Source organism: Daldinia childiae (genome assembly GCF_008694065.1).
Source record: "Daldinia childiae strain JS-1345 chromosome Unknown Scaffold10, whole genome shotgun sequence".
NCBI lineage: Eukaryota > Fungi > Ascomycota > Sordariomycetes > Xylariales > Hypoxylaceae > Daldinia > Daldinia childiae.
Window position 1 is genome coordinate 794,581 of NW_022984651.1, and position 17,902 is coordinate 812,482.

General features: G+C 34.9%; 4 protein-coding genes across 4 annotated transcripts; 2 read left to right on the plus strand and 2 right to left on the minus strand.

The window, feature by feature from the left end:
- Positions 1-5,853: 5,853 nt before the first annotated feature.
- On the plus strand, positions 5,854-6,576 carry GL218_07955 (Oxidoreductase UcpA; the record flags this gene model as incomplete). The annotated part of the gene is made up of 1 exon (XM_033584737.1): positions 5,854-6,576. One exon carries the CDS (start codon positions 5,854-5,856, stop codon positions 6,574-6,576), a length of 723 nt encoding a protein of 240 aa, XP_033441294.1.
- Positions 6,577-8,361: 1,785 nt separating this feature from the next.
- GL218_07956 (Zinc-binding alcohol dehydrogenase domain-containing protein cipB) lies at positions 8,362-9,508 on the minus strand (the record flags this gene model as incomplete). The annotated part of the gene is made up of 2 exons (XM_033584738.1): positions 8,362-8,892; positions 9,011-9,508. 2 exons carry the CDS (start codon positions 9,506-9,508, stop codon positions 8,362-8,364), a joined length of 1,029 nt encoding a protein of 342 aa, XP_033441293.1.
- Positions 9,509-10,350: 842 nt separating this feature from the next.
- Positions 10,351-11,566, minus strand: GL218_07957 (putative gas1-like protein; the record flags this gene model as incomplete). Its single annotated transcript, XM_033584739.1, has 3 exons — positions 10,351-10,922; positions 10,982-11,123; positions 11,186-11,566. The coding sequence occupies 3 exons, from the start codon at positions 11,564-11,566 to the stop codon at positions 10,351-10,353; spliced, it is 1,095 nt and encodes a 364-aa protein (XP_033441292.1).
- A 5,171-nt stretch (positions 11,567-16,737) lies between these two features.
- Positions 16,738-17,704, plus strand: GL218_07958 (Beta-glucanase; the record flags this gene model as incomplete). The annotated part of the gene is made up of 3 exons (XM_033584740.1): positions 16,738-17,152; positions 17,247-17,552; positions 17,619-17,704. 3 exons carry the CDS (start codon positions 16,738-16,740, stop codon positions 17,702-17,704), a joined length of 807 nt encoding a protein of 268 aa, XP_033441297.1.
- Positions 17,705-17,902: the final 198 nt, after the last annotated feature.

Below are 17,902 nucleotides of genomic sequence, written 5' to 3' on the forward strand. Positions count from 1 at the left end.
TCAATCAGATTTACGTACACGTAGCTATCCATTGGTCTTCAATTCCTCGTAAACTACGGAGGTGCAAAGGGAACACATTAAAAAAACCCAAAATTTCATATATAGACCCTTAGGGTATAATATATAAAACTATGGCCAAATAATATTAAATAAAACATTATAACGTTATATTGTAAAAGTGTTAACTTATATAAATTTTTTTTTATTTAATTATATAAAAATTAACTTTTTTTATAATAATTTTAGTAAGTTTTTTATTACCTTTTTATTTATTATATATATATAATATTTTACGTTATATTTTATAATTAATTATATATTTTATATATATTATTTAAATTTTATATTTTAAATGATACTTTTTTTATATAAAAAATTTAAAAAATAGATTAAATAAATTTAAAGGTATAAAAAAATAAATTTATATAAAGTTAATTAAATTTTAATAGGTTTATAATTAATTGAATTATATAATAAAAAGTTAAAAAAGTTAGTATTAAAATAAAAAGGAATAAAAAATGGTTATTTTAATATAACCTTATATATATATATTATATTAATAATATATATAAGTTACGCAAACTTAATTTATTATTTATAATATTTAATTTATTATTTATAACACTTAATTTACCATTTATAATTATATTTAATTTATATTTATTGTTTTTTAATTAAAAATAAAAAAGAGTTGATTTAATAATACCGTTAAAACCAATAAATAATAATAATAACTTTAAATTTACTTTATTAATAGTTAATTAATTTTAAAAATATTATTATAATAATACTTATACTTTTATTAAAAAAAATAAAATAAATTAAGTAAAATTAAATAATATTAAATTAAAATTAATATAAATAAAATTATTATAAGATTAATTAAACTTAAAAAACTTTGTAAAAAAAAAGTCATTATTTAATTAAAATTTAATCTTAATTAATAACAAAAAATATCGGCATTTATAACCTTTTTTATAATTAAAAAAAAAATAATAATTTATATAAATAATGTAAAAATTATAAATCTCGTAAACCATATTTGTTATATATTGCGGAAAATAAAGATTTATTTAACGAAACGTATATAAACTGCCAGTTTTTTAATATAGCGTTAATATATTCATTTTATCGAGATATTTACCGCTTAAATTTTATTAACTATATATAAGGTTAATTAAGTTAATAAAAAAAAATAAAAGTAAAAAACAAATTTATTTAAACTTAATAATAAAAAAAAATAATAAAAACAAACTCGTACTTACTTTTAAATAACTGCAAAATTGTATTATACGCTAGTTTAAATATTACCGTAAAATAATTAATAATAAATTAAATATACGCAACTTTAAATATACCCCAAATAAATAATAATAAATTTAATTTAATTTATATAAATATTAAAAAAAATTTTTAACTTAATATTATTTATTAATAATGTTTTAAGAAAAGATATATTAAAATAAAAGTTATTATAATTATTATAAACTGTTAAAATTAATTAAAAATAAATAATATTTGTATATATATTTATAAATTTAATTAAATTTTATTTATTTAAAAATAAATATATTTAAATAAAAATTTTTAATATAAAATATTATTACATTTATAATATTTTAAATAAAATTATTTATTTTATTATTTTATTATTATAAAATTAATTATACTTATAATCTTAAATTTTAAATATATTTTAATAATTTAAAATATTTTATTTTTACATTAATTTTAAATTTTATCGTAATTAAATAATTTAAAAATATTAAAATAAAATAATTTTAAAAGTTATATATTTAATTTTATATTAAAAATACAATATCGATATTATTATTTAAATATTATTAAAAATTATTGCTATTGGTACACCTTTATTTTATTATCAAGGGCTTATTGGTACATCTTGTACAAAAGGTACATCTTTACCAATTTTTTCAATTAAATCAAATATACCACATTTTGACCTTTTAGCTTTTTTAATTTATTCACTTTTGCATTTTAATATATACAATTTATATCGTTATTTTCGCCTCAATTAAAGCTTTTTAATAATATAAGTTTCAATTAAATACATGTGTTATTTTAAAAGTTATTTAAGTATGTATATTAATAGTGGCTTTTAAAAGACCACGTGATATCCTTTCGCACGGTCGCATCTATATTAAATTAAATAATATATATTCAAGTAATTTTCAAAATAATGCATGCATTTAATTAAGACTTATATCATTAAATAGCTTTAATTAAAACGAAAATCTTAATATAAATTATATATATTAAATTGTCAAATCCAATAAATTATATAGGTTAATATATTTGATAAATCTTTAAATAAAACTTTAAATACGGCTTTATAAAAGGCTTTTTTACGGTCGCATTTATATTTAATTAAATATTTAATTAAATACACACGTATATTAAAATAACTTTTAAAATAACGCATACATTCAATTAAAACTTATATTATTAAAAAACTTTAATTAAGGCGAAAATAACAATATAAATTATATATATTAAAATGTAAAAATAAATAAATTATAAAGGTTAATACATTATAATATCTTAGGATTAAAAAATGGATGGAATGTATTTAAATGTATTAAATATACCAATAAATTTCGATAGTAAAACGAAGGTATATTAATAACAATAGTCTTATTAAATTAATTTTAATAATAAGAAATTAATTAAAATATAACTAAAATTAAATTATATTTGCAAATTTTTCTTTAAATACGATTTTAATAATAAATAATTAATTTATTAATTGCGTAATAAAAGTTTTATTATTTTAAAATAAAATATTATTATTATTTATAAATTTATTAATATTTTTTAACAATTTAATCTTATTTGTTTAAGGTTTTATTTATAAAAATTATAAAATTTCTTTAAAAATAAATAATATATTAAAAATATTATAAAAAAAATAAGTTGTTAAATATTTTATATATACGTTTATTAATAATAAATCAATATTATTAAATATGTTTTATTTAAAACATTTTTTAAATTATATTTAAAAAAGGTTAAATAATATTATATAAAAGTTTATTAATAACGAGGTGGTTAAATTATGTTTAGATTAAACTATATTTAATTTATTAATATTTATTATAAATTAAAGGTATATAAAATTAAAATTTATACTGTTATAAATACTTATTTACGGTTAATTATTTAATTTTATTGTAACGTTTTAACTTGTATAATTTATTTTATATTTATGTAATATGTATATTTTATAAAAAAATTTAAATTTATTTTTTTTATAATTTAATTAAATTGTAGTAATAAATTTATATTAATAATTATAATATATTATTATTTATTTTAAGATATATAAACTATATATTATTTTTGTTTACTTATTATAAAAATAAATAATTATAATTAAATTAATATTAATTTCAATTTATTTATATAGGTATTATTTTTAACGGTTAATTTTTATACGTTTATTAATAATATTTATATATTAAATTAAATTAAATTATAAATTAAAATAATTAATATATTTATTAATCTTTTTTATTTTAAAAATTATTTATTATATGGTAAAAATATTACTAATTAATAAATTAAAAACTAATAGTTTTAATTTTATAATAACTAAATTATTTTTTAACAAATAAATTTATTTAATTTATATTTTATTTTATATAATTAATATTAATTATATTTATTTTAAAAATATTTTAGCTAATTAATTTATAAACATTATTAAATATAAAGTAAATTAATTAATAAAATAGTTTTTATTTATATTTTTACTTTTATTATTTATATTAAATTTGTTTAATTTATATAAACATAAAATTTTTACTATATACATAAATAAAAAAATCGCTTTTACGTTATTTTTAATAAATTTTAAATATTTTATAATATATTTAATTTTAATAAAATTAATAATTATTATATTCTACTAAATAAAAATAAATAAAAAAAATTACAAAATTTAGTTTTTTTTAATAATATTAACTTTAACATTTATTTATTAAAACATATAATAATTATTTACAAAAAGATTTTAACTAATTTTAATAATATATTTAAAAAAATAAAATTAAATAAAAAAAATATACTTTATTTAAAATTATATAAATATTTATATAACAATTTATAAACTTATATAACCATAAAAATTAAACCTAAAATTATTAAATTAAAATAAATTAAAGAAAGTTAAGAATATTTACAAATATTTATATATAAAACTAAAATTAATTTAAATAATTTTAATAAAATAGAATTAAATAAAAAGATTAATAATTGACCTTAATTAAATAAATAGTTAAAATATATAAATTTAATTAAATTATAATAATATTAAAAAAAATTTTAATAAACTTATATTATCCTAAATTTTTTTACGCGTTTTTAATTTTATTTTATATAAAAAAATAATAGTTTAATTCTTTTATTATAAATTTATTTATTTAATAAAAGCTTTATTTTTTTTAAATTTAATTTTTTCCTTTTTAACTTTATTTTTTTACTTTATTTTCGCTACTTTATAAATCCATATTTTATTTGTTTTAATTTTGCAAAATTTATCTATATTCTTTTTGGTTTTAATTACTTTTATTTTACCTTTTATTAACTTACTATTATTTATTAAAACCTTTTTTTAATTTTAATTATTTATTCCCTTTTTATTTACTATAAAATTTATAATAACCTTATTTAAATAAAAATTTAAATAAAAAATATTTCTTTTTTTTAATTTTGTTTTTAATTATAAATTTATCTTTAATTATTGTAATAGTATAAGGTTAATTATAATTAATATTTAAAATATTAATTTATTTATTATTATTTATATTAACTATACTAATAAATCTCCACTCTTTTTAACGAAAATATAATTTTATTTAAAATTTAATAAATAAATATTTAATAAATATTAAATAATTTTTATAAATAAAAATATTAATAAATAATTTAATAGTTTATTTAACTAACATTTTATATATTTTAATTACTATTATAGCTAAATTATTATAAATAAATATCTAATATAACTTATTTAAATATAAATTAATTTCAATTTTAATAGTATATATTTTTATAGGTTTACAATTATTTATTACGTTTATTTCGCGTATTTTTTTTAATATTTTATAATACTTTTTAAATTTAAATCCTTTATTTAAATTTAAGATTATAAGCGTAAAGATTTATTAAGCTATTTATATTTTAAATAAAATTACGGTAGTTTTTTTTATATATAATAGTAATTTAATAAAATTAATAACATTTTATTTAATTAAAATATTAATAATATCCATTTAATATATTTTATATTTATTTTTACTAAAATACGTTTATTTAATATTTTTATATATTAATAAAAACTTAACATAATAATTTGGTAAAATTAGAAATTTTATTATAAAAAAGCTATCGATTTCGTAACAAAATAAAATAATTTAAATTAAATTAATTAAAATAATATAAAATTTATATAAGCTTTAATATATCTTATAATTATAACTATTAATAATAAAAAATTTTTACTATTCGATAATTACATATATAATAGTAAAAAATTTAATAGGGGTAAGTATATTAATAAATTTTGGGGTTTTTTAATATATTCCCTCTACACCTCTGTAGTAAACGCTAAGAATATTATGGAGCTAGCAGATAGGTTTACATACTTTGCCTCTTACGAATTACGTGAGAAAACACCAGAAAATCCAATATTCATACTTCATAGTTCTCCCCGCTCCTGAGTTACACTGGTGTAGTAACTTGAATTATTTGTTCAACACCAAAAACCTCTGCTTCCCTTTAGTATAAATATTTCTTCGCTCCCAAACCGGATTTCTGTATCTGCCTAGCGAGATGGCAGGACAAGCGCTGCGTGAACAGCTTGCAGGCGTAAGTTATCCGCCAGTAGCGCCCAACTGGGGCGCCGACTATTGTACCAACCATCATGATACGTACGACTACATTGACCCTGTTACAAGGTCAAATTGCACTGGAAAGGTTATTTTGGTGACTGGGGGAAACAAGGGGATTGGAAAAGGTATCGCTTTATCGTATGCTAGAGCAGGCGCATCGCACATCGCTATCACTTCTCGCTCAGAGGTCCCGGAAGTTGTAACAGAGATCGAGAAAAGCGCGGCAGATGCCGGACGAGCGAAACCAGTGGTAACCGTGCTGCGGTTAGATGTCACTGATTCGGCGAGTGTGACTAATGCTGCTCACGTCTTAGAGGGGCAATGGGGCCGACTCGATATCCTAATTGGCAACGCAGGATATCTATCCAAGTACGACAAGATCTTAGACGGAGACGAGGAGGGGTGGTGGCGGAACTTCGAAGTTAACGTTCGCGGAAGCTATCTTGTTGCCAAGGCTTTTCTACCCCTGATGTTAAAGGGTGGCGATAAGACTATTATTAACATGTCCTCAACTGGAGTCCATCATTTCCATACAGGCGGAAGTGGCTATCAGCTCAGCAAGTTTGCTCTTCTGAGGCTCACTGAGTATCTCATGGCGGAGTACTCAGATCAGGTGAGCTGGGCTATGCATTTCCCCAAAATGTATGGTTATGTGGTTATCTGACGTTGCTATAGGGACTACTTACCTATTCAATACATCCAGGAGGGTACGTAAAGAGCGCCCCTACTCACCATCTAGTTGTAGGTTGACTGACTGCTCGCATACATAGAGTCGCTACGGATCTGACTCGGGGGTTACCAGAAGCAACACAAGGTATGTCATCTTCTATAATATTCAAATGTCATTGCTGAATCTAAGAACAATAAGCTTGGCTTAAATGCACACCCGCCTTAAGTGGTGATACAATAGCCTTCTTGACGAGTCGGAGACAAGACTGGCTAGCGGGTAGATATCTTAGTGTGATGTGGGATATGGCCGAATTATTCTCTAAGAAGGACGAGATCATCGCAAAAGATGCTTTGAAGATGAGGATGACTTTCTAAATCGAAGGATTATTATTTCAGCACCCACGTAGACCTGGGCTGTTGAACCCTCACATCTCATAGCGCAGGGCGTCAGTCGTCAACATACCAGTAGTAGTCCAAGCATATAGGACATTCGCGATAGATTGGAAACTAATAGAATAGCGGAGCTACTTGGATAGGATTAGACCATCGTCAATAGAAGGGCGAATTAACATTCGATGAGTCGTAATCACCATGAATTATTACAAATCAACACCCAGTGACTTGGGAAAAGGGCGACTGTCAACGGAGACACGCCATTCTCTTCACTATTTAGTCGTCAGCCTATACCATGTTTATATTGCCAGTGGCTGCGTCATCAGGACTTGTCATTGGTGCGTTGGGATCCATCTCCGACCACCTTCGGAGCTTCGTAAGCTTAGCGACGGGAGCGCACCGAAGCTCAACCTCCGTGTCAGGCCGGCACTGTGAACAATTAGCAACCACCAACAAGAGCTTTTTATTATAAATACATCCCAAATCGCTCAAATATTTCCATACTGTCTATGTGAAGTTAACTCATCGATCAATTATGCCCCCAATGGCTTTCTTACAATCAGCTTTGTCTCCGGCCAGCGTCTTGGCACCCATCCACCTCCTATCTTACTCCACGCTCCTTGGCATGGAACTATACCAGTCATTCGTAATGACAAAAGTATGCTACCAAGAATTACCACGGTCCGCTTTCACCACACTCCAGAAGCGCATCTTCCCCCTTTACTTTCGGGGACAAACCTTGCTTCTCCTATTGACAGCAGCGACGGTTCCTCCATACGGGCCGCTGACGCTGCAGTCGAGCAAGGGAAATTGGATACCATTTGCTATTGCGGGGATCACGGCGCTGTTGAATCTGATGCTTTATGGGCCTCGGACGCGACAGGTTATGATTGATCGGATTCATCAAGGTGTGTACCTATCTATTAAGCACTGGCATAGCGGCATGACAATCGCTAACTAAGCCACAGAAACGCGGGATGGAAAGAAATCAAATGATCCGACCGGTGTCAGCGACGATATGAGAGCGCTAAATAAGACGTTCTCGCGTAATCATGCGATGAGCATTCATCTAAATATTATTACTATAGGGGCTACTCTCTGGTGGGGCTTGAAGCTGGCCTTGCGATTAGACGTGCAGCTTTAAGAGTATAGAAGTCGAATATTAGCATACTGCGTTTAATTGGGTGGGCTGTAAGGCATAACTTTATGTATCTCTCTTTGTATGATAATGAGGTATATGGAGGAAAGGCTATCAAGTGTCAAGGGGATTGGGGGATTGGGGGGTTATCTTGGACTAGGCATTCTAAATTCATAGCAACAATTGATGTAATTATTACCATTATATCTTTCACTAAAGATGTTGCGTAAATTATACTATACCTATTCACTACAGCTCGAGGACCAGCTTAGTGCCGCTAACTCCCGTTTTCAAAATGTCGAGGCCCTTGTTGATACCGTGTAGACCTCCCTCGACTACTTGGATCTTAGGGCTCGGGACGATTTCACGCTTCTCCAGCCTCTCCTTCAGCCAAGTATTAAACCAGAACGAGAACTGCTCACTTCGCACCTTATCGTCAAGCGAAGCAGCAACGAACTTGGTCTCGACATCGTCGGTAGTAGGTCCATCTGGGTTTAGACGAGGTGCAGAGGCCAGATGAGCTGGACCGCTTCCTTTTAACGCCTTCAGGATGGTATGGCAGGATTCTATAGCGCCCACGGCATCGTAGCCGTATTGGAATGTGAGACGGTCTTCCTTAGCTGCCTTGATGATGGCATCTTCTACGCCGGGGTCTTTGTAGTCGAAGACTTTGGATGCGCCTAGCGATTTGATGTATGCGTGGTGCTTTGAGCTCGCGGTGGCGTACACGGTGAAACCGAGTAATTTGGCACTTTGTACTACTATGCTACCGACACTGGACTATAACATTTTGTGTTAGTACTTTCACTGGCTCGACATTTTAGAAGACGGTTAGGCGCCGTATGGTGTATCTTGAAAGTCTTCACCCTAAGGTAAGGAGACTCGGAGATTTACTTACAGCAGCACCCCAAACCAGGAGTCCTTGCTTATCACTAGGAGAATAAGAGGTATTGCGGGGAATACCAATAGTTTCCCATCCAGACCAAGTTGTGGCGACAGCCATAGGAAGGATAGCAGCTTCGTTGAACGAAAGGTAGTCAGGAACTGGCGTGGCGTTTTTCGCAGGGATAATAGGCCGCTGTTGAAAAGCCCCGTATTCAGGAGCTCCCTGAGCGAAGAAGGTCGGCGCAAAAGCTGTGACACGAGTTCCGGGTTTGAAGGTGGAAGATACGTTGGAACCAGCTTCGAGGACTACACCGCCAACATCTGAACCAACGATGACGGGGTAATTGGTAATGAAGAAGCCTAAGTCACGCATCTTCCAGTCGATGGGATTCAGGGCGATCGACTTCACGTCGAGGAGAAGCTCATCAGGCCCGGGTTTGGGCGTCTGCGTCTCCCGGACTTCGAGCGGCTGGCCCTTTCCGGTAATGAAAGCTGCGAGGTGTGTTGCCATTATGTGTGTTTATTTCTCTAGCTAGGTATTGTAAGAGGTAGATATACGGTATTGTCGATTCGTAAGTAGAATTGGAAGAGAGAGGGAGACCGGCTTGTTGGTATCTTATAGGGGGGCAAAGACGAATATATAAGTTTATATTTACCACGCCAACAGTAACTACCCTATAGATCTGATATGTCTATCTTCTTCTTTCATATTTCCATAGGTTAATAGTCATAGTTTTGTATTCTTCGTTCGTTCGGACTATCGTCATTGTCTCGGTTCGGGATTAACTGTCTCGGATTTAAATAACTGCCGAGTTAGGAAGTAATATAATGAAGCTGGCAAACGATTACCAAGCAGCGGGTCTAAAAAGCATCTAGCCATGCTATTAACCACATTTACTATAGTCAAACGCGGTGCAAATAGGCATAGCTGGCGCATCCATCTGCAAGTTCATGTCATTGAGCTGTTGCTCGGGGTGTTTGGCCATACAAGTATAGGACTAGGAAAGCCACCACACACTCCTATTGGCTTGGAATTATGTTAACTCCGGTACGCGACTCCTAGTCACATATGTTCGTACTGGAGCCAATATTGTACCACCAAGAGCTTTCAAACACTAAGTCAATTATATCCAATACTGCGCACTATTAACACGGCCATTACGGCTTATGAATTTATGGTTCAGGAGTCTACGTTAGATATATGTACAGACAAATCTTGGTACAGTCGAAGGTGCCCTATCAATCCTTTATCCGGTATCTCCCAACTCCTAAGTAAATCGCTAACAGGCGCAGCCTTTCGTCATCACCTCTGAGCTCATAGAGAAATAACCACCACTGCGCTACATGCTCCGTCTACGCACGGAAGACGGTTCTGCGTCGGTTGCCGAAGCCACCGAAGCCATTGTTTCGGCCCTTTCCAGCGTTACCAGTACCAGCATTGTTAGTACCGGCGTTGGCGTTGTTACCGGCATTGGCATTACCATTGCCGTTGTTTCCCTTGTTACCACGTCCATTTCCGTTGCGTCCGCTTCCGCTAGTGGCGGTAGCAGTCGCAGCGGCACTGGTAGTGGTAGCTCCAGCATCAGCTGTGGCCGTGGCTTCAGCTTGTCCCGTGACAATGTCAAGAGACTGGAAAGAAGCGGGTAAGCTAGTAACAGTCTGCTTCAAAAGCGAGCTGACAACAGCCGCGTTCTTCAAACCCTCATCACTGCCCGCGTCTTGAATAGCGGCGATAGCAGCGGGGAGGTCAGCCTGGTCCTGGGAAACCTGCTTGAAGACCTTCTCAAGAGACAGCGACGTGGGGACCTTAGCAGCAGTGTTCTGGCTAGGCTCAACATCGACCTGTTGAACGGGGAAACATCCACCGAAAGGACCAGCGAGAGCATTGTTTCGGCAACGGACAGTGCAGACGTTACCAGCAGAAGCTATAAAGTAGTCATTAGAATATTGAAGGTTTCTAGTAAATTTGTAGACATAAACTTACATCCGCTGCAAGAGAACTTCTCAGGCATGTTTACGAGGATCTCGAATTGCTGAGTCTTGGCCTGGGAGAAACCGTTGACACCGGGAACGTTGTTCTCAACTGTCAGGTTCTGAGTGATGACACCATTGTTACCAGCCTCGACCTATTATATTGGTTAGATTGAGATCATGATGCTACATTGTAATTGATAAGGTATATACATACCAGGTCGCAGGCGTAGGGACCGGCACCATCAGCGTTAACTTGGTGGATGGTAACCTTGACTTGTGTTCCAGCCTTGACTTGAGTGACAGCGCCAGCAGCAAGCGCGTTCTCCGTGTTCTCTCCGATATCGATGTTACCCGATAGTTCTGTTCGTCCGCACTCGTTCACTACGTTCGCGGCGATCTCGGCATCTCGGATAATTGTCGTGTCTTGTTGGCACGGGCTGATAGATGTGCAATTTCTCGCCAATTCGGGTTCTACCTTGAAGCCGACACTTTCAGGCGAACCTTGAATACCCTGTGCCCCTAAGACAACACCGTGAGCCTGGGCAACAGCCAACAGGGACGCAAGAGAAAAGATGGTTGACGAAATAGACGGCATCTTGAAGTATGAGGATATGGACAGCACCGGGCCGATAAGTGAATGATAAGGCACAATAAAGAGTGAATTAAGAATAAAACAGATCCACGGGATCGTCAGCTGCGAATAGAATAACGTAGGTAAGAAAGGGAAACCGGCCTGCTCAAGAACATGGAAGACGACGATCCGTGGTGAGCGGTGCTGGCATATATACGGAGATCTTGTTCGATCTACGCAGGCTGGGCCATTGCACACGAGCTGAGCTAGCCCCGAATTGGCTGTCGATTACTTCGTACAGAAACCCCTAGACAACCAGCGTGAACCGATATCCAACACGATTTGTGTCAAGCATGTGGGTTTCAAAGCAGCTAAAGGAGCCTCCCTTGGACATGGGATCCTCTCTTTGCTAGGGCAAGCCTTTGCCTTGTTGGGTACGTACCGTGGTAAAGTGACGGCGGAGAACCGTTTCGAGTTTACCTCATCTCGCGAGTGGGCATGTTAAGTATCCCCCCAAGCTTAAAGCGCGCCACTAGAATATTCATGATGTCCTTCGTTGCCCTACAGGTCTCTGGGATGAGAGATAGTAGCGCGGCGCTAAGTGGAGATGTTTAACTAAATATGGCTAGCAGGTAGCTTTACGTATAAATTTGTATATAATGGTACTGAATATCAATACTTTTTCGAACTGAAAGGCTGCTCCTGAATATCAATATATGGGTTTGGATAAAAGATTAAGTATAAAAGTTGATCTTTTTATTAAGGTTTTGTACCTTACGTATAAATTTATATGTAAAGATACCTACTAGCCATGTTTGGTTAAACATCTCCACTTAGCGCCGCGCTACTATCTCTCATCCCAGAGACCTATAGGAGAAATGTCTCGACAGGGTATGATAAAGGAGGCGTCTTATCCAGGGTTTACCTTAAGAACCATGAACGCCAAAATGCTTATTATTCGAGCTAAGGCCTGAAAATGCTTCCAAAATGTCTAAGTGGAGATATATGTACATATTCACGAATCCCTGCTGCGCTTGGTGCCGCATTTTACACAGTAGGGCAGTGGATGTCTCGCAAGTAGCGAATAGGAATGAATAGTTGATACGGACGATAAAGCTTTATGAAGATGGAAATCCACATCGAATTTTAAAGCGAAATGAGTCGCCGCGCAAATAATATTCATATAACATATGAATTATGAAACTACGGTGTAAGTACATAGTAGATAAGTTGGCACATTGTTAGTATAACTTCTAAGCAAGTATTGGCGATATATGACAATCCGCCTAAAGGAACATTTAAGATGGGCAATTCGGCTCGAGCCGACAGTGGCTGAATTGATCTTGCACGAGGATTGTCACTTATAAACATGAGGCGCTCATACTCCAGATGCACCCAAAAGCACTGATCGCTTACGATCTGCCGGCTAGTACCAATTCTTCCATGTTTCGACCCTTGTGCCAGATCTCGGGCCAAGACGTTTCTAATGTGGATATTCGCGGTAATTAAAGCATTGTCCTACGTATCTACTGGAGGAAATATGAGCTTCGAGGAAACCCCTTGGTATATTTTATGCTCAAGGGGCCTGTTGATATCAGACGGTGGTGGTGTGGTTGTTCTGTAGTGTCCGTTTCAAGCTGTCGGCGCACCAATAATAGATGAGAATGAGGACTGAGTGCCACCCCTACCCTGCAGATATGAGGCAAGGATACAAACGGGGAGCTGGGGTAAGGGTACCCTTCGCCCGGCGCGATACCCCCTAAAGATGTTCTAGCAAAGTTCGTAGGCGGTATACAATGGGGATATGTAGTAATTAGCTACCTAGGCTTAGTTTTAAGATATATTATCGCACTCATTACGGCCTAGACGCGTGTAAAATTTAATCGTACCTAATGCGGCTCGAATCTACTATGATCTACTATGAGCTACTTTAACTCCAGGTCGAGAAGGGGTTAAGAAGGGCCTGGAAAGGGTCTAGTTCAGGGGCCGCTACACAAAACCCCAGCGCGCTTCATCAATGCCAAGGAACAATCGAGACTCAGTAGGCGCTCTAATTCAACAATCATCCCCTAAATATGTCATAAATTGAAAAAGAATATTTTCGCAATGCGAATGCGTTGCTAGACTAACCTATTAATTTCATCACACTCAAACATTGTACGAAACCATTATGCTCGACGTCAGTTTGTCATCACCGCATCAGCATAGTCATGAACAACGACCAGGACTGAATCAAAACATCAGACCGCCTAGTGTATATTTTGAGCCGAAATATTAAAAGACCAGGGAGCAAAACGTCATAGTAGGCACGGGATCGTGGGATTTTCACCGCCACCGTTGTCTACTTAATGAGACCATGCCCAGAAGTTTTAGCTATAGCTCTACTTCCCGTCACGGAACGTTTTCTGGTTTACGGATTCATAAAAAGAGCAGGACCGATTTTCGGCGACCTTTTCAGAGGAGTAGATATGTAAATAGGATGCGATTGCGAGATATCGTGCGAAGCCTCCCCCATTCAGCGGCGCAGAAGGCCAAGCTTTCTATTTAGGCACAACACTCTTCCTTTGTCAATGAAGAATTGTAGCATGCGACTTCAAAATCGACATTTTGATGTCTGAAAATGTCGTAACATTACACAAGTGAACAAGAGGAATCAGATAAGAGCGTAAACTCGGTGATTTGTATTGATAGTCGCTGGCGCTCTGTAAGGCATAACCCAAGTCTTCATTCATAGTCCGAATAAGCTCACAAGATCGCACGCAAAATGCTGCTTACTATGACGAACCCCTGGATTCTTCCTCCCTACCCCATGAACATGGGGAAGGAAGAGACATAGGGGATTGGAGCGAAAATACGATAACCTCCTTTAAATAGCTCAAGAATATAGTGTCCCTACAACCCCAATATCATGAAAACTTGGGCATTGAGATCCTATGAGCTTTTTTTAAGCACTCATCTCGACTCGCTTTCGTTCCTAACTATACTGATCTCAAAATATCACAATACTTTCTTTTTCCGGGGTCGGCTGAAAACATAGTACCCTTAGATCATGGCGTATGATACTAAGAAAAGCGCAAACATGGGGTACTATACGGATGGGAGCTGGTATAGTTCCTAGTAACATGAGCGGATAGAATCCGATATCCCGCACTTTCAAGATTAAGAGATAATAACCCGAAGTCCTATTAACTAAATCATCCCATCAAATCGTTACCAGTGCACCAATGGAAGAGATGACTAGCTGGGTTTTTGCGATGCTGTAGCTATTGCGTTTCACCAATCCCGGTCGACAATAAGTAGACGACCTCTATCACACTTTGTGGTTTCAGTTTCACTTTTCATCTTTCGACATGACGTAGCAACTCAGATAAATGACATGACCAGCACCATCGATCTTATCGCACTGCAACACAGGACGCGTACGCCTCTCAAGTATATAAGAAAGAAGACTCTTTTCGTGTCATCGGTCGTAGTCGAGGGTTGTTAGTAGCACATACGTATGATAGCTCAGACGAACTTCTGACGCCGGAGGTAAGAGACAATTCTAGACATACTGGGTGATATGTCGTGTCTATTCTAACAGTAAAAACCGGCTATATGTATCAGGAATGGTATTTCTTGCGCAGTAAATGGGATAGAGGTTGATGTGAAGTAACTATAAACCAAGATAGTCACATTAGCCAATACTAACTCGACATAAACTCTACCCCAACTATAGGAATGCTAATATATCGACAAAAAGGTAGAGTGTGTTATACTAATATTACAACATAGTAGCTTTCCGTCATTAAACCCCAACTCTTCCTTTCTACTAATAAGATATAATAAGGATTAAGTTACCTCACAAGTTCTTCAGGTATTACCCATGGTAAACTTCGAAGTCGCTTCGAGTCTGACACGAACCAGTTGCTGTTGAGAGGCTCAATGAACATGGTGGCGGGAGCTTGGCATTACATAAAAGTTTTACTGTGTGTGGTGTAGTTACTATCAAATATCACAAGTTCATGGAATATAAGATAATTATATACTATGGTTAATTAACATATCTCTGTGGATATAATTATATCAGATGCAAGCCGCTTTGTGTCATTATACAATCACCTAACTTAATATTACTAAGTTCCCAGTCTGGAGACTTGAATATTAAAATGTAACCTTTTAAATAGGCGAGAGCTATTGAGATCTAGACTTTGTTAGAACATCTCACCTCGTCTCAATGCCCGCTCTGCTCTAATACATTACCAGAGCATCAAGTCGTCGCCACAGCCCTTCAACCATATTTAGATCACATTACTAAGGCCCAGGTAGCATTACTCAGAGTGGCATTGGATGCAATAAATCGCTTAACTCCATTGATATTTTCCCTCACATGATTTGACGCTGACTCTCATATAAGCATCTCAGCCGAGTTGGGAATCAGTAGTTACTTCTTAAATTTATTGGCCGTACTCCACGATATATTGGAAGCTAGTAACGACATTTCAGAGCCAAATTGTGTAAGCTGTTCAAAAGTGTATTTTCTTGACTGTTACGCGGATAACCTCACCTCTTAGGGCTGACAGCTGAATGACACATTTAAATACTACCCCTGGGTTATGCCCACATGACGACCTCTTCCCATAACATGTTATAAAAGTTCCTTCTTATTTAGTCGTCCTATGTAAGACAATTTTACCTAAGTACGGAAAGGCAAGCTCACCGTACAAGTGCTACTATTGGCTATCCACCATGCTGATCTCATCAATAAACAGTCAGACTATAGTACGGCAGAGTTACCATGAGGCTGGAAATAAACATCTACAAAGCTTCATTCTAGAACAGAGAGTATTGATCCATGCACGGCGTTACTGAGGGCGGCAGCGAAGCGAGCTGTTCAATGGGATAGCATCCTGTTAGGTTATGGCAATACTAAGTAATACCACTAGTCATTACTAACCATAAGCCAGTCATCACAGCTTTCATGCCTGTCTCCATGATAGCGCATGATCTCTCATGATGCTACTTTCGCCTGACATCAGAGGCCGCCTATGGAGTAGTCTGAAGCCTCTGGGCCATGATGGCTTCACGCGGACTATAAAGACGAGCTGAGGTGCCAGCATCCTCCATGAAACTCACCACAAATCACCTCGCTTTGAATAAGCCATCAATAGCTTTTTAAACCCACCTAGCTCACATATATACTTAAAACTCCAATCATGTCTCCTCCCCCAGCTGAATCCGGCTACAGCCTAATCTGGTCCGACGACTTCTCGGGCGCAGCGGGATCTCTCCCCAACCAAGGAAAATGGAACATCGTCACAGCCGGTCCTAACCAGGGCAACCAAGAGGTGCAGACCTACACCAAGAGCACTGGAAACTCCTCCCTTAGCGGCTCGGGCGCCCTGCACATCACCCCTCGTCACGACAACGGGCAGTGGACTTCTGCCCGTCTCGAAGGCCAGCAGGCTTTCAACTGCCCTGATGGTCATCGACTTCTGCTGCAGGCCGAGCTTCGCAGCGGAACGTTCCCAGCGAACCAGCAGTCGGGAATCTGGCCGGCGTTTTGGGCTCTTGGAAATGATATTCGCAACGGGAAGGGTGTTCAATGGCCGCAGTGCGGTGAATGGGATAGTAAGTGCATGGTTTCTTTCACCAGACAGTGGCATGAAAAGTTTCATAAATGTTATAACTAGGAGATATTATGCTTAACTAACTCTTCTCCCAGTCTTCGAAAACGCCCACGGCAACGACTGGTCCCTCGCCACTCTCCACTACGGACGGGGAGGTACAGACCACCTAAGCAAGGGCAGCGGTCAGGAGCACTTCCAAGTCGAGTCGTTCCACACGTGGGCCATCAAGGTCAACCGCGGGCCGAGCAACTGGCAAGACGAGACCCTGGAATGGTATCTCGACGGAAACAAGTTCTTCCAGATCAAGGGGAGCGATGTAGGGGACGGTGAACTGTGGGGACGAGTCGCTCACAAGAGCTTCTTCCCTATCCTTAACGTTGCTGTTGGTAGCAACTTTCCAGGTAAGTAGTTACGAATAATCTACCGACGACTCTTTATGGTTTCATAGGGTGCTAATACCGATATAGGGGGTGGCCAGCCCGATGGCAACACCACCACTGGTCTTGGCAGTGGCCTGCAGGTCAAGTATGTTGCCGCCTACAGGAGCAACTAAAATCAACTCATGTTGATGTAGATATTCGCATTATACATTCTTTATTGGAAGTGCTGCTTTGTAGTAGGATCGAGTTTGCGCATTTTTGGATAAACTGTACAGAGGGTCCCATAGATCATTTTGTTTAACATCCTTCTTGTCATATTATTAAATATAAATATCCCATAACTGTCATATAACTCATATAGCTAGGTATAT